Here is a 26,631-nt window from a genome sequence, read left to right on the forward strand (position 1 = left end):
TGAAGTAAAGTCGGTGAGTTTATGCACCTGTGCAGGAGCATGTTGTAGATTACAATTTGAGAGGCAGAGAGGTAGTGGCAACTACAAAGTGAAATAGGTATGACGGTTCCATGTCAGGTCAAACATAGAATGAACATAGTTGTCAGTGGAAGCTGAATCAACATTTATGTCATTAGGAGTATGTGAAGTTCAGAAAGCAGCATGAAACTTTTTGTACACGTGACAAGTTTAGCCTTACACTTATTTATAAATGTAGCCATGATGAGCACCAAGTTGTAATTGAACAGAGGTTGCTTTATAATAACTGATAGCCAGAGTTACTTTTCATGGCTCAGTACACTACAAATGTGGTCATCAGTGAAAAAGTCTAGTTTGAGAAAAAATACATTTGGGCAAATCATTATTAAATATTAGAAAAGAACAGGGCACCAAGGAAACTTCCCGCGGAGTGCCAGACGTTACTTGAGCCGTCGAAGAGTTAGAACCATTAACAGAGGTGAATAGACCATATGCGAAATTGCTTTTTGCTCTGGCAACACTGTGCACTTCGACCCCGCCGCCATTTTAATGTGGGCGAGCGGTCGACAGAAACGCGTTCGCTAGTACGGCCGTACGACTTCTGAACACCCGCTTCACTGCGCTGAGCTACTGCGATGGCCACAGCAAGACGTTTCCCAGTGCCCGAACATGTGATGTGGACAAACTGTTTAGAAAACTTGCCGCATATATCGAACGACACTGTAGCGGACCTAATAAACCAGGCGCCGACGTCATCCAAGCAGCAAACAAAATCTTATGCCTTCGCCGTGGAAGCGTACACCTTGCCGTCGTCGGTTGTGACCAACACCTGTGACACAAGGTAGGTAAGCGACGTTTTGTGTGACCTTCTGAAAGCATGCAGTGCTTTTCCTTTTGGAGCAACGTACAAATAGTGCCGCCGATGTTAACGTCGTGCAGGCGTTCTCGGCGAGGTCGGTCATGTCACTGCGTGTTTCTTTCACTACGCGTGCTCACGTGCTTGGATAACTTGTCATTATGGCTTGGCAAGAGGAGGCTATGGTTTGGTGTTTATTTTTAGCACGTCCGATCAGCAGGCGTGGTCGCACACGAACTTCGCAGCTGTTCCGGTGGTGCAGTGTGCATGCCTTGAAGGACATCGCTCGTACTATGAAAACAGTTTTTTGCGCAAACAAATCTCGCGTCCGCACGTATGCATTACTGGTCTAATAATAATGTGCTGCCTTTACGAGTGCGCATGCTGCTTTGTATAAAACACGACGTACGCTAATTTGTTCACTAAACATTTAGACTAAACGGCTCTACACGGACAGCTAGAAAGAACGGAACTGATCCACCGCAAGTGTCAACGTAAGTTAAGAGTGGGACTCCTTAAAAACCTGATTCATTCAGTGCATGTTGGTTGGGAGATTTTTCAGCAGCATTGGCATGTGGTTTTCCAACTCGTCAATAAAAAGCAGTGTTTTTTTATGTTCCACTAGAGGTTGTTCACATCGAAGCACTTCATGCAGGTTTTGTATTATTGCACTGTAACGTCAGCTGCGCAGGGGTTTTCCCGAATGACATAGTCATTACTTTGTGGAGAGTAGGTTGCATAACCTTGTTGCTTTGCATAAAGCTGTCATGGCAAGTGCCACGACAGCTTTATTCGTACTTGTGATATGGCACTCGGTAAAAAGATGACAAACTTGACTGTGTGCAGCTTACAAAGTTCTTTTTTTGTTGTTGTTGTTGCTCTTACAGTCTCGGGATTGTCTATGCACGTGCCACGTGCTACCGAAGCCAGAAGAAGAGTGGGTGGCCGTACAAAGTCAGCTTGGCTTTGAAAAGCGACAGTGGAGCAGTGGCAGATTCCACTTGTGAGTGCCCCGCTGGGGCTGGTGGTGCCTGCAGCCACATTCTTGCGGCTCTGCGCCTCCTTGTTCTGCTGAAGCAGAAGGGCTTCAAAGAGGCACCACCAGAGCTTTCATGCACCGAGTTGCCGCCGCAATGGAGGCGCCCCCGACGACAAAGCATCAGGCCTATGGCCGTGCAGAACGTGGACTGGCGGAGTCCACGTGAGGGTGGCATGGGCATGCCAATGCCCGTGCGACTTTTTGATGCGCGGGCTGAGGAGCAAAATGAGCAGCAACACCTTGAAGCGATCCATAGCCTGGGAGAGGACCTCCAGAGCCTCGGGACCTTCGACTTTGCTGCCATTCTCCTTGCTGCTAGAGGGCCGTCAGTGGACACAAAGCTTGGGCCTGCGCCTGCGGGGTCTGCACTGTCGTACCAGCAGGCAAAACTCCCTGCAGGCTTCACTACGTGGATGTCACCCAGCATTTCGCAAGGGGCAGCCACCGTGACACCAGTGCCAGCTTTGACTCTATTTAGTGACGGAGCCTCACAGCCACCCTTGCCCGGCAGATTCACGGCTGAAGAATGGAGGGTGTTGACTGTAAGTGCAGTATAGAAAAGATACTTCTCTCTGCACTGGTGGAATGTGTACCATTGATGCTTTTAACTGATTAGGTGGACCTAGAAGTAGAGCACAAGCAGCCTAGAAATATTCTTATGCAGTCCTCTGTAAAAAGAGAAAACGAGAAAATTATGAATGCCCTATTTGCTTCCACCAAATGTTACAAATGCCAAGACAATGGCCCCAGTGATGATAGTGGTTAAGCAACTTTAAACTACAGGCAAACCCAGCACTAATGCTGTGCTTTATTTTATCAGTGCAGATCATTGCTTTATATTCTACGCTTTGAAGGATGTTAAGCTGTGTGGTTATTAAACAGTCTCACTCATATGTGCTTCTACAGGCTAACATTTGCTATTTGCTAGCTTTACCACCCAATATCCGTATTTTGATTCATTTCAATGCATCAGTGTAATGTAAACCAAGACTTACACTTAATCGAACTTGGGGCCACTGTCGATTGCATGTCCTCTGATTTTGTCAAACCTGCATTATAACAATAGAGTTTTAGAATAGGGATGACCGGGCGCTAACGCTGCGGCGGCAGGTGGTGGAGCCCGACTCAGGTGCGCATTCATTCTGTGGTGCAAACACCGATGCCTCGGTTGGGGTGTGTGCCACTCTCAAGCCCAAATCTCTAGCTACTTTTGCGAGGACGACAAACACCCCGTTGTTTTTTTTTCTGTGCGCGGTCACCATCCACTGCATATGCCATTTTAAACATGAGGGGACACACGTGTGACTTCTTTTTATTGTATTGCGCTTTGAAAACATTTGCAGCCTCATGAGCTTCTATATCCAAATGCAAAAAATATATGGAACCCTAGCTATCCAAGCTTTGCTTAAAAAACCGGGAACTGTGCTCCTCTCTTGCCTGTTCTTATTAAAAAGCACAATTTCATTGCTGCTGCTGTTCTGCCATTCATGCCATTGACTCTCCTAAAAGTGGCTCCTAAATCTGTCTTTTGATGACTGGCTATTAATCTTAGTGCAGCACGGTACCAAAAACAAACATTGGCATACCAGCTAGGCTGCAGGAAAGCTGATTGGGTCTTGCTAGTAATCAAAGTACAGTGTATGCAAGCTCTGAGCCGTTAAAAGTTTCTAGCGCTTTCTCATGCTATATTTACTTCCACATTGTGCAGGAGATCCAGCTGTCACAAGAAGAAGCTCGGGACCTCGAGCTGAACTCAAGGCAGCAGCGGCTCAGTGAACGCTGGCGACAGGCACGGGCCAATCGACTGACAGCGTCAACTTTCGGCCGCGTCGTCAGGCGGCAGGCATGGACGGAGAAGGGCCTCCGTAACCTCATTGAGCCGAAGGACCTCACGCACGTCCGTCCGGTGCAATATGGCATAAGGAATGAGAACATGGCCAAAGATAGGCATATAGCTGTCATGAACAGCTACGGGCACAATGTGTCAGTGCAGCATTGCGGCCTTGTGGTAGACCCTGTGTGCCCTTAGTTGGGTGCAACACCAGACGGACTCGTGTACGACCCGGAAGAACTTTCATATGGTGTGTTGGAGGTCAAGTGCCCCCATTCTCTGAAAGACTCTGAGCCAGAGGAAGCGAAGAAAAGAAAGATTTCCTTGGTGTTCGGGGAAAATGGTGAACCGCAGCTGGACAGAGACCATGAGTATTATGCTCAGGTGCTTGGGCAGTGTTACATTGCAGTGGGTGTTATAGCAACGTGCAGGTTCTTAGTTAATGGGTGTCCGAGCCGTCGCCCCAGACTCCCACGAAAAGACGAGGCCGTTTGTACGCCACACTTTATACACACGAAAAACGAACACACATAACATGGACAGGCTATTTAAAGAATCCTTCACTGTCTCTGTGAACTATCAAAGTCCTAAACTAACCGTCCCTCCTTTTAAACATGGACACAAGACATGAGGTCGGTCTCACCGAGGTTCGTTGCTACGTCTTGAGCTGGCTCGCGTTGTCCGCACGGTCAACCAGGCGACTAGTTGATGGGTAGGCTCCGCCCCCGCAGCCACGTCGCAGCTGGACACATCTGCTGGAGCTCGTGCCCGTAGCCCGACAGCTCCGCGTTGCTCGCACGGTAGACGAGGCGGCAACTTGAAGGGTATACGCACCACCACCGACCACGTACAGGCCGGACACCTCCGCTGGAACTCGTGCCCGTAGCCCGACAGCTCCGCGTTGCTCGCACGGTAGACCAGGTGGACCAGTTGGCGCGGTAGACCAGGCACTACCACCGGCCGCGTCCCGGCCGGACACCTCTGCTGGAACTCGTGCCCGTAGCCCGACAGCTCCGCGTTGCTCGCACGGTAGACCAGGTGGACCAGTTGGCGCGGTAGACCAGGCACTACCACCGGCCGCGTCCCGGCCGGACACCTCTGCTGGAACTCGTGCCCGTAGCCCGACAGCTCCGCGTGTCCTCAAGCACAGGATGCCTTGAAGCCGCAGCACGTCAGCGACGCACGGCCGTGGCAGGTAGAACGTGGCAGGTAGGCCGGGCTCGACTGTTACTAGGCTCGAGTCCGGAACCCAACGGCCGAGTCGAGAGCCCCGTCTTCCTCGTTCCTTCTCGTACCTTCGCCGCCACGCTACTCAGCGCTCGTGCTACCTTCGTCGTTGTCTGCTTCAAGCGCGCACTTTGTATGGCGCGCACTTTGAATGGCGCGCACTTTGAAGCTTCGCGCACGACACATATCACAGGCAGATGGCCCTCACTGGCTGCTTGTGGGGCGATTTTGTCGTGTGTTCGGAAAAGTGGATTGGCATTGAGCGCATTTGGTTCGACAGGAACGAGTGGGAGGATATGCGCAAAAAGCTTGATGCCTTCTTCTTTGAGCAAATGCTGCCCCATCTTGCCAGGCGGTAATCAGTAAAGCTTGCAGATTTCGGCTGATTAGTGCGCCAAAGCTACACCTAACCTATGAGGCGTGCACAATACCTGCACACCCTAGCCAAGAGGTAACTCGGTGCTACCTTCGTGCCAGAGGATTTTTCAATACTAAAAAAATAACGCTCCGAGCTTTACTTGCCATTTGTGCATCTGGGCAATACTGTGCCCTGTAATGGATGGTTGCAAATTGTCGTGGCTGCCTGGGCATCTTAACGTGCACCAAAATCTCAACGCAGAGAAGGCAACACAACATAATACCTTGAGACAAAAAATTTTCCTTTTGCGGACATGTGGAAATAAAAACATTGGCTGCTTTATTGTGAACCAAACATACACAGGCTGATTTCGTGCAAGAATTTTTTCAGATTCACTTTTTTCACTAGACTTCACATTGCCACAGCACAAGTTGTGGAGACCACAATAAGGAAATGAAAAATCTCATGCATCATATTTTGGGTAAAGATAAAAGATTGCATGCCATACCTATTATTATTAGACTCCCATCCAAGGTTTTTTAAGCAGTGTTTAATGAATCTTAGTACATACTTGCAGCATCCAGTTGCTTGTATTCATACAGAACTTAGTGAGCCCTTAAAAGTTTTGGATACGTCTAAGAGAATATAGATATTGTACGTGAGCTCACACTCGCTCGATTTAATCTTGAATAATTTAAAATCTCGCCGATGAAAGTTCAGAAAAACACCATTTTTCAGACATAGTGATGCTTTGTAACGCATCAGTTTGAGTGATATTGCAGGAAGAGACGCAAACACAACGTAGCAGTTTTCTTAACCACATGCTACAGAGTCACAAGGGACATGTACTTTTGTGTTCCTGCACTTTTTTTTGAAATAGAGAAATACTCCGCACGCAGAGAGTGCACCTTTCAAGCCATTCAAGGTGGACAGCTCCACATGTTTTAACATGTGATACACAGCAATACACAGAAGTGCTACGGCCTCAAAAAAAGCAAAAAAGGCAACGAAACATGCCTAAAGGGGGGGGGGAGAAAAGCTATGATTGTGGGCCACATTGCAATGCTGCGAATTAAATTCTTATCTCATCCAAATAAGTTATAATGTACATGCTAGCACCACTCAATCCCTTTGTGAGCATTTTTTGGACTAGATTACTTAAAATTTAGTCTGTGGTAACCGAAAGCATGTCATGACTGGACACAACCACATCTTCTGCCATTGAGCTGCACATGGACAAAACAAAACCAGTTTATAGTCAATCTTTGCAAGATTTGTTACAATGAGAGTCAACTTGAGGTAGGTTAACAAACACAACACAGTATATGAACAATAAGGAAGGATTACAAATGAGCGAAGAAATAATAATAGAGCTTGACAAAGTACTGCTGTGAATCCAGGTTCGGGAGCCTTTTGGTAGCGTGAATAGTGTCCGGAGATGACCAGGAAAAAAAATTGCACAAGTATTTACACGGTGAGTACACGTTTGGTGGTTACGTCTTTGAACGAATCACACAGTGAGCAACAACTTAACAGCGCACAACATTGCCTTCTTGCTCAAGGCTTTTTGTTCGCGCACGTGGCGCCCCTGAGTGCTCAAGTCACACAGCTGCAGATTACCAGTTTCACGGTCCGTGCTGTCATCTCCCTTTTGATCCTGCAGTCATCCTCCATTTGTGGGCTCGTTTCCTGGCCGGAGCAGCCGCTTTTCGGACTGAGGCGGAAAGTGAAATTGCCTGCGTGTTTGAGATTTCAGTGCACGTTAAAGACCCCCAGGTGATCAGAATTACTCCGGAGCCCTCCACTACGGCGCGCTTCATCGCCTGTGTAGCGTCGGCACGTTACACCTCACAACCAGTCAATCATCAGTCGTCGGTGCATTAAAACGTGCCAGGTGCTGTGTGTTCTTTTAGATGCGGAGCGTATCTGCGAATGCATCTTAGGCTTGGGCTCTGTCCCTCCATAGTCCGTCGTCCGCACGCCACCTGCGCTTGCGCCCAGGAGGACGCCGGCAACACTGTCGCTCCAGGAGCCATCTCATGGTCGGGGCTCGTGCCGGCCCGGGAGGACACCAGCAACACTGTCGCTTCAGAGCTTTTAAAGTGGAAGCGGGCTCGTCTCGTGAAAGCAAGTGCGTGCGCTGAAAAAAAAACTCTTGCACTTCATTGCTGCATTGCAAAAATATATACTTTGTGATAAGTCGCAAAGTGCTGTTCAGATGGAGCCCCGTTACGCTCCGCATCCTTTGCAGGAATCCCCTCGTGGGAAAGGGCGTAATTTTTTAGCTTGCCACATCTAAGGCTCTTGTTGCGGTTTGCCACTTGACTGTTGCATGAGAGAAGACTGGAAGTTGCTCACGATTGCCGTCACAGTCCAAATTTGGTTAATCAGTGGAGCCAAGGTTAACGGTATGGGTCTATCAAAAATGTGGAATGCCTTTATCCGCTGTATCTGCCGCTCCACGTGTATCCGCAAAGCAGCAATCTCCTTTGTAGATTTCACTTCCTCAGGTGAGAATGTGCCACCCTTCAGGAACGGCGGCAGGTTCAATTTCACTCCATTCTTTTCCAAGAGATCTTCGATGCGAAAGCCCTTTTCTGTCATAACAGCATCTTCGTCGTCAAACTGCAAGTCTAAAAAACCACTCCTAATCACACACTCTCTGTCTGAGCTGGATCCCGTGAAAAGCTCTGACACAAAGGCGACAAGGCCATTAGACAGGACGCCGATGAGTCCCTTGAATGTGTTGCTCGACTTGTATGGGGAGTACGTTGTAGACTGTAGGGACAAGGATGATGGCACCTCGCACTGTATTTCCGTGGCGTCCAGGATTACTCGAGTCGATGAATACTTTTCCTTAAACTCGGGTGGCATTGTAGCATCTACAATTCTTCTAGGAGCCCACAGAGGTAACAGGCCTAGTTTGGCATACAGGAAGTTAATCCACGATGTGCATATTCGGGACACAGTTGACTGGGCAATGCAGAACCTGTGAGCCAAATCATCTTCAAAAAGGCCGAGGTGCAGTCGGACTAGCACCAAAAACAGCTCATTTTCCGTGCTTAGTTTTCTCTTCCGCCCTCGCGATGATCTGGGTTCACTGCTTTCTGTACGTTCTGAACGTAGAACGTTGCACCCATCATCACCGGGGTTCAAGTAGACCAGAAGTTTCTTGAAATGGTTGTAGCTTGGCAGCCCAGTGTAAAATAGCATGTCTTCGTCGCAGTCCTTGAACCGTTCCACTGTGAAGGGAGCCGTTCGTTCTCTTTCAGCAGCAAGTTGGCAACTCAAGGACTCCTTTTCGAAGCCCAGTTGCCCGATGATTCCTTTTGCAGCAACAAGCTGCTCCTTGATTTGGCAAAGCTCGTCTCGGAGCCGCGCGATTTCGTTGTTTTTCTGTTTTATCGTTTCGGCCAAACGTGCATTTTCACCTTCAAGTGAGCTGTTGAGCCTAGTGGGTTCCTCTAGACCTATCGGTGCTGCCTTCCCTTCATCTGGGCTATGCATAAGCTCATCGCCTAGCACTCCTGGGCCTAGAACCGGGTTTTGGCTTCTTACTTGTGGTGAAGCACGTGGCTTTGGGGGCTTCCGTTCTTTCTTTTCCTTGGAAAAAGCAAAAACTGACGGAACTGCCGAGTCCCGAAGGAGGCTGCGGCCACTCACAACGCTAGGTATAAAGTCCGATGACCTAAAATGCTTCGAGCAGACCTTCGTTGACTTGCCGACTTGAAATTCCGGGCCTTCATCCCTCTTGATCGCAACAATCCACTTCTTGTATATCATTGCATCTTTCGGAAAGCGGTGGAAGGATACCTACAAGATATAAGCAAACAAACATTCAGTGCGACGTCATAAGCTAGGTTTCTCTTAGCTGTTTGATTGTTGTTTACAAACACAGGCACTATCACAAATTCATCTCACAAAGAATAGAGGCCACACTAATACGTGCATTGCAGGACTAATGATGCACTTGTAATGTGACCCACCCCCCTCAGTTTTTTCTGCGCACACTCCCCTTTTCTAGCAGCCTTTCCTAGATATGGCCCTTCACAGCAAGCCTTAAGAGGCATTAGTCACTTGTGGACACTGGGGGGAATTTAAATCAGTTATTTTTTATCTCCAGGTAGCTTCAAAGGTTTCTGTGATCTGCGAGTCTAAGACAGCCAAAAGGCAGAATCCCGTACAACTAAGTAATGGCTGCCTCCACAGCTGTATGTTTGATAATGCAACATGAAACATTTTTTAGTTGAGGTGAGTTGCAACACAACCAAACAGCTGCAACACAACTGAGCCGAAGAGACTAAAATGCAGAGAATGAATCCCGTCTCACGAATAAATGGAACTGCCGCGCTCTGAACTCATGCAGAACGTCATTCAGTCAAGCCCTGGCGATACTCATGGTGCCAGTTTTCCAAACCTACGGCAGCGCGCCCCGCTATCTTTTCAATTTTATTTCGTTGGTAAAGGAATATCGGTGAGAGAGGACTGAATGGAAAAGTTGCGTCCGCGCACGTTGGGGTAACTGAAGTTAAGCGCCTGAGCAGATACTTTTCTGTTCGAAAGTGGGCATAGCCCTCATCTTCCGAATGACAGTTTTATTGCTGCGCGGTGACCGTACTTGGGGACACAACGGAGTCTGAACGCGGACAAGCAACCGAGTTGCCTTTCTAGGATGCGTGTACGGTATGTTACTCGGAGTAGTGGAAGCACTACACGTCTCTGTGCGCAATCACCTTCAAAAATAACATTTATACGTCGTCTACCTACATGGTGTAATCTCGTCACAAAACAGCCCGTCCTAAGAATTCGGTTCTACCACACTAGTTACCCCAACAGCAGCGGCGCACTCTCCACTCGACTGCAGAGAATCACCGGGGCTCTTCGATTTACCATCTCGGACTCACCGCGGGTAGTCCGAGGATTCCCCGAAGCCATAGGGAAATTCGAATGCCGGACAGCTTCTCGGCGAGTCCGAGACGGTAAATCGAAGAGCACCACTGTCGTGGAGAGGGCCGACATAGTGAAAACACCTAGCCGCAAAGCTGACAAACCTATAAAAAAACGGCCTGTCTGAGTAACACAGAAAAATGGTTAGTCCTGCATTGCTCTCGTGAAGCCCGTGCACCGCGGAGATTCATGCAACCTAGAATGTGCCCATAAATCTTCTGCACGCCATACCCTGTTTTGCGTTTAAATGATCATTGCAAAAACGTAATTCATGCCACATACCTTTCTCCCATCGCTGTCTGTGACTCCGCGCTGCTTGCACAGCGGTACACAGCAGTGTACTGGCATTTCGCCAGCAAAAAAAAATCTGACTGCGACAGTCGAAGCGCGTACGTTCCGTGGTACGCTCGCATGCGGGTCGCCCGTGCGTAGTGGTCGAGCCTCGCCAGCATCAAAATGGCGGATAGGGTATCTGCTGCGTTCACTAGATGGCGCTGTTAATTTCGCATATTGCCTATTGACTGCGATATCAGAGGAACCCTTGTATACTAAGATGTGTGTGTGAATGTTCAGTTGTGTTAACTACAGAGTCTATGGTCCGTATTCACAAACCAACCTTGGGCCTTTCCTCGAGTTCTCCTCAAGCTTCTGTACCCTCTACTTGTGTTATAAAGGCACAAAAAAGGTAAGGAGGTAAAAAACTACAACAAGACTGGTTCACGAATACTGGCCAACTTTGTACATCATGCGCAATAAAGGCTTACAACCGATAAAAAAACTTGAGGTAACACCGAGGATGGTTAGTGAATACAGGCCTATGGTCGGAGACCCAATCAGTGCATCGAAAAAACTGGGAAACAAGGTTTCAACTTTAAAGCCAGTGTCTACTAATAAGCCATGAGTAAATTATGTCAGCTGATGATCGCAAGGAAATTCCTCACAGAAACTGTGCCATTCAAACATGATGTAATCTTTGAAATAATTATTTATTTGAGTTTGAATGATGCCTTCGAGGAGCTTGGAAAAGGTGTAAGTGAAAGGAATGGGTCTGTAGTTTCGAAAATCAGGGCAGGTGCCTGATTAGAACATTGCATACCTTGGCTTCACACCAGTCATGAGGAATGCAGCAAAAGGATAATGATCAATAAAAACAGTGCAGTAAAGGCTTCAAAAACACTCCCAAATATATTTTTAATATATCGTGGCTAAAAACAAGGAGATCCATACTTGCAGCGTTTTTATTGTTTGTAAATAAAGAAAAAATACCATCTTTACTGATGACTACAAATTTATTGCATAGAATAGAGAAATCATGAAATGAACTAAAGATTCGAAAAGGAGTAACCATTTCAAGAGTGAAAACAGATGAGAACGCTTTTATAATAAGATAGGCAGAATAGACGCCATTCAGCTAGTCAATGTTCAGATGCATCAGGACATAAATGTGGCTTATATCACGTTCCAAAGTCTCCAGGGTTTATTACATAGCATAGTAATAGAGCATAGTAGGCATAGTAATGGGGCATGACTGGGCACGGCGAACCGCTGTCGAACTTGGCTCTAAGCATGCCACCCGTTTTGCTTATCCAGGTTCTTCTTGGTTTCGCTGGTTTCAACAACGTGCTCTGCAACTTCGGCAATCCACCGGTATCAACTACGAACGTGACATCTTGGCATGACGCACCGGTGCCTGACTGTCCGCCTATCGGCCACTTCGCTGGAGGTGTGACGTCACCAGGGCCACCGGGTATAAAAGAAGAGCTGCATCGCTTCGTCTTCACTGGGCACGGCGAACCGCTGTCGAACTTGGCTCTAAGCATGCCACCCGTTTTGCTTATCCAGGTTCTTCTTGGTTTCGCTGGTTTCAACAACGTGCTCTGCAACTTCGGCAATCCACCGGTATCAACTACGAACGTGACATCTTGGCATGACGCACCGGTGCCTGACTGTCCGCCTATCGGCCACTTCGCTGGAGGTGTGACGTCACCAGGGCCACCGGGTATAAAAGAAGAGCTGCATCGCTTCGTTTTCACTGGGCACGGCGAACCGCTGTCGAACTTGGCTCTAAGCATGCCACCCGTTTTGCTTATCCAGGTTCTTCTTGGTTTCGCTGGTTTCAACAACGTGCTCTGCAACTTCGGCAATCCACCGGTATCAACTACGAACGTGACATCTTGGCATGACGCACCGGTGCCTGACTGTCCGCCTATCGGCCACTTCGCTGGAGGTGTGACGTCACCAGGGCCACCGGGTATAAAAGAAGAGCTGCATCGCTTCGTTTTCACTGGGCACGGCGAACCGCTGTCGAACTTGGCTCTAAGCATGCCACCCGTTTTGCTTATCCAGGTTCTTCTTGGTTTCGCTGGTTTCAACAACGTGCTCTGCAACTTCGGCAATCCACCGGTATCAACTACGAACGTGACATCTTGGCATGACGCACCGGTGCCTGACTGTCCGCCTATCGGCCACTTCGCTGGAGGTGTGACGTCACCAGGGCCACCGGGTATAAAAGAAGAGCTGCATCGCTTCGTTTTCACTGGGCACGGCGAACCGCTGTCGAACTTGGCTCTAAGCATGCCACCCGTTTTGCTTATCCAGGTTCTTCTTGGTTTCGCTGGTTTCAACAACGTGCTCTGCAACTTCGGCAATCCACCGGTATCAACTACGAACGTGACATCTTGGCATGACGCACCGGTGCCTGACTGTCCGCCTATCGGCCACTTCGCTGGAGGTGTGACGTCACCAGGGCCACCGGGTATAAAAGAAGAGCTGCATCGCTTCGTCTTCACTGGGCACGGCGAACCGCTGTCGAACTTGGCTCTAAGCATGCCACCCGTTTTGCTTATCCAGGTTCTTCTTGGTTTCGCTGGTTTCAACAACGTGCTCTGCAACTTCGGCAATCCACCGGTATCAACTACGAACGTGACATCTTGGCATGACGCACCGGTGCCTGACTGTCCGCCTATCGGCCACTTCGCTGGAGGTGTGACGTCACCAGGGCCACCGGGTATAAAAGAAGAGCTGCATCGCTTCGTTTTCACTGGGCACGGCGAACCGCTGTCGAACTTGGCTCTAAGCATGCCACCCGTTTTGCTTATCCAGGTTCTTCTTGGTTTCGCTGGTTTCAACAACGTGCTCTGCAACTTCGGCAATCCACCGGTATCAACTACGAACGTGACATCTTGGCATGACGCACCGGTGCCTGACTGTCCGCCTATCGGCCACTTCGCTGGAGGTGTGACGTCACCAGGGCCACCGGGTATAAAAGAAGAGCTGCATCGCTTCGTCTTCACTGGGCACGGCGAACCGCTGTCGAACTTGGCTCTAAGCATGCCACCCGTTTTGCTTACCCCGGTTGGTCATGATTCTTCTTGTCGAAGTGATGACATGCTACTAGTGGTTCTGCCGTGCCCTCGGCGCTGCCTTTGCATTGCGTACGAGTGTTTTTCTGTATTCAAAATATTGTTGTGTGGCGATGTTGAGAGTAACCCTGGTCCAGATATCCAGAAATCTTTAGATAAGATTATAAAATCCCAGGAGTCAATGCAGAACGATATATCCGAAATGAAAGCCTTGCAATGCAAGCTTGATGCTTCGCTTTGCAGTGTAATGGCTAGACTTGAACAGATCGAAAAACATGTGACAGGTTTTCAAACTTCCCTGCAGCCTATAGCACCAATCGAACAACATCTGCAGTCGCTCCATAAATCGGTTATTTCGCAACAGCAAAAGGTAGTGAATCTCGAAGATTACAGCCGGCGGTCAAATTTGCTTGTTTTTGGTGTACCCGAGGCTAAATCAGAATCTGAAAATGAACTGAAGGAGAAGGTTATCGGCAACATCTTTGATAAACGGCTTGGTGTGAAGGTTGCATCCGTTGGGCGTATCCACAGACTGGGAAAACGCATCAAGAAGACCGGTAACAGTGAAAATGATAGCGGTAGAGGCGAGCAAAAAACACGACCAGTAATCTGGTACTTCCAAGACTTCAATGAAAAGATGGCTGTTTTCAGTAACGTTGAGAAGCTGAAAGGCTCAAAAATTTACATTCAGAATGATTATTCCAAAGAAACTCTCCGCAAGCGAAAACTTCTCTGGGAGTCGGCACGCAAGGATAAGGATGAAGGGCTGGATCCAAAACTTTATGACGATAAACTTAAAATTAATGACGAAACATATGTTTGGGATGATTTAACAGGTAGACGAATGGAGCTCATATTGTCCCCCGCGCAGTCGCAGTCGAAGTGACATGATCCCGGCAGCGATTCTTATCGCAACAGGCTCGTTGTATTGAATATGAATGCCCAAAGTGTTGTCAATAAATCCCAATCGCTGGAAATTGCATTACTTGTGCACAACCCCGACGTAGCAGTAATAACTGAGACTTGGTTAACCAGCGATATCACTGACGACTGCGTCTTTCCTTTATCGTTTTCGGTCTTCAGACGTGAACGTGGGTCACGAGGGGGGGGGGGGTGTGGCTGTTCTGTTAAAGAAAAATGTGAAAGCTGTGGTTTTAAATCAAATAGAAGACCACGAAAGCCTACTTCTCAAGATAACATTTTCTAGTTTTACTTTCGTCCTATGTGCGCTGTACAGATCTCCCAGTTCTGATTCTTCTTATTTGCGAAAGCTCCAAGATCATTTGTTTAGTTTCCGCAAAACCAGGCTTATGCTTGTTGGCGATATCAATCTACCAGGTATTGATTGGCCTACTGGATGTGTCGGAGCCGCAGAGCACTCTGATATTCTATCCGACATTATGCTAACTCATAATTTAAACCAGGTTGTTCTTGAGCCCACCAGAATTTGCGGTACAGCTAGGTCCGTACTCGATCTTGTGTTCTTAGATCGCAGTTTTTCTGATTATTCATTACATGTAAGTGACGGGATTTCTGATCACAAGGTTGTAGTTACCAATGTCTTTCTAGAACCTAAAAAACGTTTAGCGGGAGTTAAGCATACATATGTCAAAGACTACTCCAGGGAGAGGGATGAGTCTGTTTTGGATTACCTTGACATAGCTTACGAAAGCTTTCAGGGTAATGATGTGCGGCATTTGTGGGAAATGTTTAAAGAGCATTGCAAATTTTGTTTAAAGTCTTTTATACCTGATAAGAAAAAACGAACCAAAAGGGTCAATCCATGGATTAACCGAGATATTATTCACCTAAAACGGCGAATTAAACGTATCAAGAAGAGTCGCAGTCCCGATTGTGATGTCTTAAATAGGTTAGTCTCCAAACTTTCGAGCAGCGTAAACTCCGCAAGGAAACGGTATTTTTGCGAAAGTTTGCCTCAGTTCATTTTAAACGATCCAGGAAAGTTCTGGAATCACATCCGCAGTGCACGTAAATCGGTCGATCAATTATTGGTTGATGGCAAGATGGAAACATCTCGTCTCTCCATTGCTAATGCTTTCAATTCCTTTTTTCATTCTGTATTTTCAAACGATCTAGGTGATGAATTTTATATGGAGGCTCATTCGGAACAGATCGAGCTTGTTTCTTTTGAAGGAGTTTTTGAAATGCTTCTGCGATTAGATCCTAAGTGCACTACTGGCCCGGATGAAATCCCGAACGCCTTTCTGCGTCGCTATGCAGAATCTTTAGCTCGGTTTTTGACAGTGATTTTTCGTGAGTCTTTTCGGACGTCCGTGCTGCCCCATGATTGGCTTATGGCTAGGGTAATTCCAGTTTTTAAAAAAGGAGACCGTTTCCATGTTTACAATTATCGACCAATTTCCTTAACGTGCTGTTGTTGCAAGATGATAGAACATATTGTAGCTAACCATATTCTTAATGTACTGGAAAAAAATAAAACATTGAGTCCCTTCCAACATGGTTTTAGAAGGGGATTTTCTACCGTTACGCAGTTGGTCACCGCCGTTCATAGTTTTAGTTCAATCTTAGATCACTCCGGGCAAATTGATGTTTTGTTTTTAGACTTAAGCAAGGCATTCGACAGGGTTCCTCACGGTAGCATTCTTTTAAAACTTAAACAAGCAGGAATTCCTTCTACACTTGTAAATTGGGTTAATTCATATTTGAAAGATCGAACGCAATTTGTAGACATCGATGGTACTTGTTCCTCTTCTCTAACAGTGACATCAGGTGTGCCCCAGGGAAGTGTGCTGGGGCCCCTGCTTTTTTTGTTGTATGTTAATGATTTAGTGTCTGTGGTTGGTGATACTGTGAATATTGGAATGTTCGCGGATGATATCATGATTTATACTGAAGTGCAGTCTGCTTCTGATCAACATCGGCTAGATAGGGCTTTATGTGACATATCATCTTGGTGCGACAAATGGGGCATGAAAATTAGCACTACAAAAACAGTTCTTTTACGTATAACCAGGAAACGAAACCCCATAACTTTCCGGTACAAAAATAAAAACACCTTAATCGAGGAGGTTAGTAAGTTTAAATACCTAGGTATCGTATTGAACTCCAGATTAGATTGGAACGACCACATTCAGCAGGTAACTTCTTCAGCGCTAAAAAAACTTGGTCTTTTACGGCATAAACTTCGAGGTACACCTAGTAACGTTAAGCTTTTAGCGTATAATTCCATAATTAGGCCTAAACTGGAGTATGCAGCGGTTGTTTGGGACCCGTACACAAACAAAAACATTAACGAATTGGAGAAGGTTCAGAGGAGGGCTGTCCGTTTTATTTATAATAAATATAAAAGAAGTGATTCTCCGTCAGGTATCATGACACTCAATAAAATCCAACCACTACACATTAGACGCCAAATTGCCCGCTTAGCTTTTATGGAATCCCTAATTAAGTGTAAGACTGGATTATCACCCACTCCATTCACTAGTCCGTCCACCACGAGGAAAACACGACACACACATAGCCACAGTTTATCCCCATTCTTTGCCCGAACAAATACCTTTAAGTTTTCATATATTCCACGCACGGTAGATGACTGGAATAAATTGCCAGAAAGAATTTTTGGTGGAAATTTTATGACAGCCCTACACGATCATTTTAGAAACTTTTAATTACTGACGATCGGGTTTTTAGCAATGTTACTTGAAGTTGTGCGTGATTTTCTAGTTTTATTTGGATTGGAAACCCTGCTATGTTTGTGCGAAAAGTCGGTTTCACCCTGGCTTGTTTATTTTGTAGTTCTAAGTGAATTCTGCGTTTTGTTGCTTCATTGTTTTTTTTTTTGCATTGCATTGTATGTGCATGAACATTCTTTTTTTCTGCCTGTCCTGCTTGGACCATTAAATTGGTCTGCAGTATTGTATAAATAAATAAATAAATAAATAGTGGACACGCAGGGGCATCTGCGTAAGCAGGCGTTTGGTGTGTAGTGACACCACGGACCCGAGCTAAGGGGGGTGGTTTTTCACCAGAAATGGATTGGCCACCCTGGTGCAGTATCTGGCCACTACCTCCCACATGCATACGTCAATTAACTCACGACCCTCAATCCCCAGCAGCTGCAAAGCAACTGACCACGGTGGCGGTCAGATCTGCAACGCAGCCGAGGGTGCTAAGAATCTCTGGATCCCGACAGGCCGCCATTGGAACCTGAACTTGGCAACGTTTAACACTAGAACCTTATCTAGTGAGGGAAGCCTAGCTGTACTATTCGAGGAGCTAGAGGGTGTTAAATGGGATATAATAGAACTCAGTGAGGTTAGGAGGACAGATGAGGCCTATACGGTGCTATAGAATGGGCACGTCCTTTGCTATCGAGGCTTGGCTGACAGAAGAGAACTGGGAGTGGGGTTCCTAATTCACAGAAACATAGCTGGCAACATATAGGAATACTATAGCATTAATGAAAGGGTGGTAGGTATCGTAATAAAACTCAATAAGAGATACAAGATGAAGGTGATACAACCTTACGCGCCTACATCCAGCCACGATGACGCATCAGTTGAAAGCTTCTATGAAGACGGACGTGGAATCGGCAATGAGTAAGGTAAAAACACACTATACTATACTGATGGCAGACTTTAATGCAAAGATAGGGAAAAGGCAGGCTGGAGACCAGGCAGTAGGAGATTATGGCATCGGTACTAGAAATGCCAAAGGAGAGCTACTAGTAGAATTTGCAGAACGCAATAATTTACGGATTTTGAATACCTTCTGCCGAAAGCAAGGAAACCGTAAGTGGACATGGAGGAGCCCTAATGGGGAAAGTAAGAACGGAATACACTTTATAATGAGTGCACACCCAGGCATCGTGCAGGATGTGGAAGTGGTTGGCAGGGTATGATGCAGTGACCATAGAATGGTACGGTCTCGAATTCACCTAGACTTGAAGAAGGAACGACAGAAACTGATACACAAGAAGCCAATCAATGAGCTATCACTGAGAGGGAAAGTACAGGTATTCAGAATGTCGCTGCAGAACAGGTACTCGGCTCTTAGTGAGGAAACGAACCTTAGCATAGATACACTGAATGATAATCTAACGAGTATCATTACGGAGTGTGCAGTGGAAATTGGAGGCAGGGTAGTTAGACAGGACACTGGCAAGTTTTCCCAGGAAACGAAGAACCTAATTAAGAAGCGTCAAAGCATGAAAGTGTCAAGTACAACAGACAAAATAGAACTGGCAGAGCTTTCGAAGTTGATTAATAGGCGTAAAGTATGAGATGTAAGAAGGTATAGCATGGAGAGAATTGAACACGCTCTGAAAAACGGAGAAAGCGTCAAAACAGTGAAGAGGAAATTTGAAATAGGGAAAAATTGGATATATGCACTAAGGGACAAAGAATATCAAAATAACTACCAATATGGATAGGATAGTTAAAATAACGGAGGAGTTTTACAGAGATCTGTACAGTAGCCAGGACAACCACGACCTTAATACTATAAGAACTTGCAGTAACCCAGATGACATCCCACCAGTAATGATAGGAGTCAGAAAAGCTTTAGAGAGCATGCAAAGAGGCAAAGCTGCTGGTGAGGATCAGGTAACCTCAGATCTGCTGAAAGATAGAGAACAAATTGTGTTAGAAAAACTAGCCACCCTATTTACGAGGTGTCTCCTGATGGGAAGAGTATTGGAGTCTTGGAAGAATGCTAACATCATCTTGATACATAAGAAAGGAGATGACAAGGACTAAAAGAATCACAGGCCGACCAGGTTGCTCTCCGTAGTATACAAGTTATTTACAAAGGTACTTGCTAAGAGAGTTAATAAAACATTAGAATTCGATCAACCAAAGGAACAAGCAGGATTTCGAACAGGCTACTCAACAATCGGCCACATTCATACTATCAATCAAATAATAGAGAAATGCTCATAATATAACCAACCGCTATTCACACCCTTCATAGATTACGAGAAGGCGTTTTATTCAGTAGAAATATCATCAGTCATGCAGACACTGCGGAATCAGGATGTCGATGAAGCATATACAAACATCCTGGAATACATCTACAGGGGATCAACTGCTGCCATAATGCTTTCATTCATTCATTCATTTTATTACCTCAAAGGTCCCGGTTGGTATTTTACATAAGGGAGTGGGTATTACAAAGGCTACCAATATAATGGTAGTTATGATGGGATAGTTTCGATGAGCCGTTTAAATGCTTGGGTGTCGATGATGGTGGTGACTTCAGTGGGCAGGTCATTCCAGTCTTGGGCTTTGCGCAGAAAAAACGATTGATGAAAGGTCACAGTATGGGCTTGTGGTGGATATACTGCGTTACAGTGACTGTTGCGGGAAATACGGTGGGCTCTTCTGATGTATGGGTTATCTAAAGGCAAAGAATGGAAGAATTTATGATAAAGGTTAAGACGTGCGATTTTGCAGTGCTTAGCCAGATCGGATAAGTTAATCTCTGCTTTTAGTGCAGAGATGCTTGTTGTGTATGAATAGTTAGACAGTATAAACCGTGCCGCACGGTTCTGGACAGATTTGAGGGCGTAAGTGAGGTTAATGTGGTGAGGGTCAAAAGTCGCGTTAGCACATTCTAGCTTTGGCCGGACAAAGGTTTCGAAGGCAACTTTTTTAATAAAAGGAGGAGCGAGCGAAAGGTTACAGCGTATATTTCCTAGAGTACGATTAGCAGAATTGATTATGTGGTTAATATGACACGTCCAAGTTAGGTCACGCGAGATGTACACACCAAGATATTTAAATGAATCGACTGTAGTAATCTGGTTGTTATTGATGCTGTAGTTATAAACAACTTGATGTTGAAGACGGTGAATAAACATTAACACAGTTTTAGTTACATTCAAGGACATGAGCCAAGTGTTACACGAGTTCTGTATGCGGGTGAGGTCACATTGTAGTATGGAATGATCAGAGGGGTTATAATTGCGCGGTAAACAACACAATCATCTGCGAATAGACGGATGTGAGAAGAAATATTACAGGGGAGGTCATTAATGTATATCAAGAAGAGGAGGGGACCAAGTACGGTACCTTGCGGTACGCCTGAAAGAACGGGTGTTAGAGATGAAGAGCGTGAGTTAGCATAAACAAATTGCTGACGGTTGGTTAAAAATCCTCGTATCCAGTTTAAAACACAGGGGTGGATGTTAAGAGGGGATAATTTTAATAAAAGACTACCATGGGGGACCTTGTCGAATGCCTTTTCGAAGTCTAAGAATATTGTGTCAGTCGGAATGTTACGGTCTAGGTTTACGTGTAAATTATGCAGAAAAAGAGCAAGTTGAGTGTCACAGGAGTAATGTTTGCGAAAACCATGCTGACTTGGGTGAAAGAAATTTACAGATGTTAAGAAGTTAGCAGCATGCGAATATATGATATGCTCCATTACTTTACAAGAGATGCTTGTTATAGAGATCGGACGGTAGTTACTCGGCGATGCTCGGCTTCCTTTTTTGAAGACCGGGATGACCTTGCCCACCTGCCAGTCATGTGGAACTGAACCGCTGTCGAGTGATTCCTGAAATATGAGCGACAAAAACAGGCTACACATATGTTCAGTATTTTTTAGCACTTTAGCATTGATGCCGTCTACTGCCGTGGATGATGAGTTATTCAATGATTCAATGACTTTGACTATGCCGCATGAATCAAATGTGATGTTTTGCATCAGCGGATATGCGGAAAATGGAAGATCGGGTAAACTGTCAGGTGGCTCATTAGTAAAAACAGAACTAAATACTGTGTTAAGAGAATAAGCAATTTCATTCTCAGAAATAGGAAGGCCAAAGCTATTATTAAGTGAAATCTCACTACATTGAGAGGGATTAATTGTTTTCCAAAATCGCTTCGGGTTATTTTGCAGCATAGCTGGTAGGGTGTTAGAATAGAACTTGTGCCTAGTTTCGATGGTTAGTTTATAATATTCTTTCTCCACTGCGTAATAATTCTGCCATGTGGAAGCGCAGTTAGCTCGTTTGGCAGCTCGAAATAGGCGTTTTTTCTTATTATTTAGTCGTTTGAGGGATACATTGAACCATGGGGAATTCATTTTCTCTGTTATTGTGATGGTAGGAATATAAATACGTATAAGACGATGCATCTCTGCTTTGAAAAGCAACCAATTCGACTCGAGAGAATTTAGCGGAAAATTAGCGGAAAAAGTGTCAAAGTATTCTGTTAATTCTCGGTTTATACTAACGTAGTCTCCTTTATCGTAGAGGGTAAGTGTTTTTCGAATTTTTTGGTTCTTTAGTACGTTGCAATAAAACGAGGCATGCACTGTTAGATGATCACTCAAGCCGCGCAAAAGGGTGATAGGCGTGAAGTTATCAGGATCTGTTGTTAACACAAGGTCCAAAACGTTGGACGAGTGATCAGTGATGCGCATGGGATCAGTGACGAGCTGCGTTAAGCCGAATGTTATGCATGTGTTTAGGAAATCGCTTGCCGAGTTGCTGTTAGATCGTGAAGAAGCGGGATCACACCAGTCAATGGACATTAAAATCGCTGAACAAAAGGACAGGGCTATTAGGGTAATTGTTTAATAATGTGTTCAGACCTTCATGAAATAAAGGCGTGAATGAACTGTCGGAATTAGGGGGCCGATAGCAGACACCAATGAGGATGTGCGGGTGTGTGGCTGTGCATCGAAGCCAAACCATTTCCAATGGTGAAGGAAGGTTTACAAGTGAACAATGCAGATTCCGGTTAGTGGCTATTAATACACCGCCACCGCGCGAGTAATCGGCTCTATCTTTTCGGAATACGTCAAAGTGTGAAAGAAAGGGGAGAATCTCAGAATTATCGACGAATGTGTTAAGCCACGTTTCTGTTAATAGTAAGACATCGCATGAAGATGAGCCTATTAAGCTGCACAGTGCATCGCGTTTAGGGATTACACTACGAGTGTTAGCCACTAAGAATGAGAGGGGCTGATTCCGTGAAGAAGGTTTATTTCGAGATCTCAATGATGGCTATCGGCGTTCTTCAACTACCCTATTAGTAATGTGGTCGTAATAATAGGTTTTATCATTCGTGATAAGCTTTTCATGACGTAACCTGTATCGCATGTTCTGGGCCCTTCCAAACTCGGAGAGGCGTTTATGGGCAAGGCTCGTGTTGGGGGAGAGGTCTTGCGCGACGGCATAGCCTGTATCTTTGAATTTGCGCCCCGAAAACAAGATGCGCTCTTTACCTTTAAAGTGAGCGAATTTCACGATTATAGGCCTGCGTTTCCCAGTTTGGTAAGACCCGATGCGGTGTGCACGCTCGATATCGCGCGGTTCTACCTGTATGTCTAGGATTTGTTTACAATGCTCGATGACAATTTTTTCGGAATCAAGCCATGTTTCCTTAGGTTTATCTTCTATGCCATAGAAAACAAGGTTATTTCTTCTAGATCTATTTTCAGCCTCATTCATCCGGGTAGACAGTGCATTTATCTGTGCCGTATTTTCGGTACATGTCTCATTCACTTTAACTAATTTAGCCTGCATGTCGTCGATACTAGAACAAGATGTCTTGATTTTGTCCAGCCGTGCTTTATTTCACTGAAAGTTCTATCATGATCAGCCAATTTCTTTTCGATCGACTTTAGCTGCGCCAGCATCACCGTCTGCCCGGATTGCAGTTCATTCAAAACTTTCAGAATTTCTTTGTCGGGGCCGGGATTAGATTCAACATCACCACCTAGCAAGACAAGGCTTAGTAATATATGAGAACAGTCACTCACAATGGAACAAAAACGCCGTGGGCCCGGCAGCACCAGGAGTGCTCGGTGACTAGTTGGTTTTGCGTAAAGGCAATAAGAGTTCATTACCTGCACCAGGAAGAAGCGAGGAACGTTAGCACGGGCCATCGTTAGCATGCTGCCGGACCCACTGAAAGGAGTGTTGCTCTGAGCTTGCTTTTTAACCAAATCCCACGCATGCGTGGAATGTGCAGGGGAGGTTGCGGTGTTCAAATGGCCGACTGAAAGCCACGATGCTTGTTGATACGGTCGACGGCCGGGCACGAAGTGCGCAGACCGGGATGCTCCGAAGACAGGTTGATTTGAGGACCAGAACAGTCCCACCGCATGATCCTCGGGCAGCAGAGGCGTCGCGTTCGGCCATGGCCTAACAGCAGATGGTGGGAACGGGGTACGGGGGCCGGAAGGCTCCAGTAGCTGCAAACTCCAGAGTCCGAGAAACTGCACCAGGAAGAAGCGAGGAACGTTAGCACGGGCCATCGTTAGCGTGCTGCCGGACCCACTGAAAGGAGTGTTGCTCTAAGCTTGCTTTTTAACCAAATCCCACGCATGCGTGGAATGTGCAGGAGAGGTTCCGGTGTTCAAATGGCCGACTGAAAGCCACGATGCTTGTTGATACGGTCGACGGCCGGGCACGAAGTGCGCAGACCGGGATGCTCCGAAGACAGGTTGATTTGAGGACCAGAACAGTCCCACCGCATGATCCTCGGGCAGCAGAGGCGTCGCGTTCGGCCATGGCCTAACAGCAGATGGTGGGAACGGGGTACGGGGGCCGGAAGGCTCCAGTAGCTGCAAACTCCAGAGTCCAAGAAACTGCACCAGGAAGAAGCGAGGAACCCCTAGCCAAATTTCTGATAGAGGTCTGAATCAGTCTGATACAGTTTCCTATAAGTTGTACCAGTCTTGTACTAGACAGATACAAAGTCTTAGCAGTTCTTATAGACATTCATATCAGTGTGATACATTTTCTTACCAGTGCTACCAGTCTCATATCAGACTGATACACAGTCTTACCAGTGCTATCAGCTTTTGAATAAGTTTGATTGGTAATTTCAATGGCATATATTAGTCTTAAGGTTTTTAGTCTTTTGTTCATTTATCGGATCTTCAAGATGCGTTACTGTCATTTTAACGGTACTTCTTTTTTTGAACATACTGCTCACATATATGTCATTGGTCATTTCTGCATGTATATTAGTGTATCAGTGTTTTTATTGAACACTTGACGACTATTGTGTGAAATATTATGATGACTCAAAGAGTGCAACTGGCAGCTTTTGGATGCGTAGAATAAAATGTACAATGTTTCATGGTGGTGCATAATTGACAAACTGAGCTTTAAATATGCAAAGCATCTTTCAGCCTAGATGAACGCTTTATTCTGTGTACAAATGGGATTGCAGGTGCCAGATAGCAACACAGTTAATGCTGACAATGATAGATGACGTCTAGAAATTTCAAGATACTAGTATCCAAAGCTTATCAGATGACAGTATAAACATAACTTGAAACAATACAAACAAAACTTCTCATCACAGAGCAATATTAACATAATTTCTAAATTTTAATTTATAGGGCCAGTAAACATTCCAAGGGAGATAACTTAATAATCAGTCCACTACTGTGAAATGAGCTTGCTGATACAATAATTTTTCCAAACGGCGTGGATTGGAAAGCCTCGGGTGGTGCTGCAGTTTTTCCCTTTCACAACACAAGCCAACCCCAGCTGTCTCTCCCACATAGTGCTTTGCCTTTAATGACGAGCCACTACATTAGTGTCCCAATCCATACTCGATGAGATAATTTAAATAAACAATGAAATGATTCTTTGAGTAATCATTAATTGACCTCATCATCAAAACTTAATGCCTCGCAAATCCACTGCCAGAAATATTTCAAAGCAAGTTGAGGGGTTTATTGCGCACTTCAACCGCTTTCTTTTTTTTCTCGTCGGTCCCAACTAGCTGCGCCGAAAACTACAGGGAGGAATGGTAGTAAAGAAGTGCGATATGTAAGCACACATTATGAGCTAGAGCATGCTTGAAGAAACACAGTAGCTTTTTCGTGTTGTCATTCCCAGGTGCGAGTGTGACTATGCAATGTTAGAAGATTTTGGACAGCAGTGCCAGCATGTGGCAGCACACTGTGGCAAGAAGCACATTCGATTAAAACGCTGCTCTTGATTTATTTTGGCTATAGGTCAATAGCATGCTTTCAGTTGTTTTACACCACATACAGGCATCCAAAAATTCAAAGTGAGCACAGTCATCTATATGAAAAAAGTCACTTGCAGCTGCAAGATTTGGCTGACATGTTGATAGCAGCATCTGTTATTCACAGGTGTGTCTTTTCACAAAGCCCAAGCGGTGGCACAGACCTGCTATATTACTTGCCTGTAATCCTCACAAGATTGATAAATCAAAAACCATGTACTAATTAAGGCTAAAGCATTTGACTGCAAAACACAACACGAACACACACACGCACACACACACACACAAGAAACTGCCTACCATGAGAAAAGTTCAGTTGTGAAGAGAACAACAATAGAAAGGATCGAGCCAACATTTAGTTGTCCTACCTTGCTAAACTCATATTAGACTGGCTATATATGTCACAAGTTTTAAACAAGTTTGGTACATCAGCAACATAGAAAACACATCCAACTTTCATGTGCAAACACACTGGCCACATCCTTCAAGCACAACTTTTTTTCTCTGTTTCTGAGCAAATACCAATGTGAGATGAGTTCTCGAATAGTTTTGATGTAAGCCTTGCACACACACAGAGCCTGGCAGTTTATTGGCATGCACCAGTGTAAATTACATGCCATTGTTGCATTTAAAAAGTGTCGCTCATGCCAACATTGTCGCGAGCAGCATCTGCAGTCTGATCGGAATCGCTGAGCGAGTTTTCCTCGAAGCCGTAAGTGTCGTCGGGATCAGGATTTTCATTGCTGTCACCATGCGCATCGCTCAGACTTCACGTGTCGAAGGCCGCTACTCCAGAACATCAATTACCAGCTAAAGACTGAGGAATGCTCTTGCTGAGTGTAGCTGGTTGGCCGACTGCGCCTCCACCACTCCTTGTCCGAGGTACTACATATTGCGATCCAGGCTCCAAATAGCGTTTTTTTTTTCTTCTTTTTGATCGAGCTTGAAGTTGAGTTGAATCCATCTCTCGTCGAACTTGACACAAACTTCAAATAGCGCGCTTGATGGT

General features: G+C 45.7%; 1 protein-coding gene and 1 non-coding gene across 2 annotated transcripts; one reads left to right on the forward strand and one right to left on the reverse strand.

The window, feature by feature from the left end:
- Positions 1 to 593: 593 nt before the first annotated feature.
- On the forward strand, positions 594 to 5,683 carry LOC119172469 (uncharacterized). Its single transcript, XR_012895091.1, has 4 exons — positions 594 to 859; positions 1,762 to 2,455; positions 3,622 to 4,136; positions 5,165 to 5,683. It is a non-coding gene; the product is annotated as an uncharacterized LOC119172469 (transcript).
- On the reverse strand, positions 5,644 to 9,169 carry LOC142814780 (uncharacterized). The gene has a single exon (XM_075894084.1). The coding sequence runs from the start codon at positions 9,110 to 9,112 to the stop codon at positions 7,625 to 7,627; it is 1,488 nt and encodes a 495-aa protein (XP_075750199.1). The 5' UTR covers positions 9,113 to 9,169; the 3' UTR covers positions 5,644 to 7,624.
- Between the last annotated feature and the right edge of the window lie 17,462 nt (positions 9,170 to 26,631).

The sequence above is a fragment of the Rhipicephalus microplus genome, chromosome 4 (assembly GCF_043290135.1).
Source record: "Rhipicephalus microplus isolate Deutch F79 chromosome 4, USDA_Rmic, whole genome shotgun sequence".
In the NCBI taxonomy this organism is placed as follows: domain Eukaryota; kingdom Metazoa; phylum Arthropoda; class Arachnida; order Ixodida; family Ixodidae; genus Rhipicephalus; species Rhipicephalus microplus.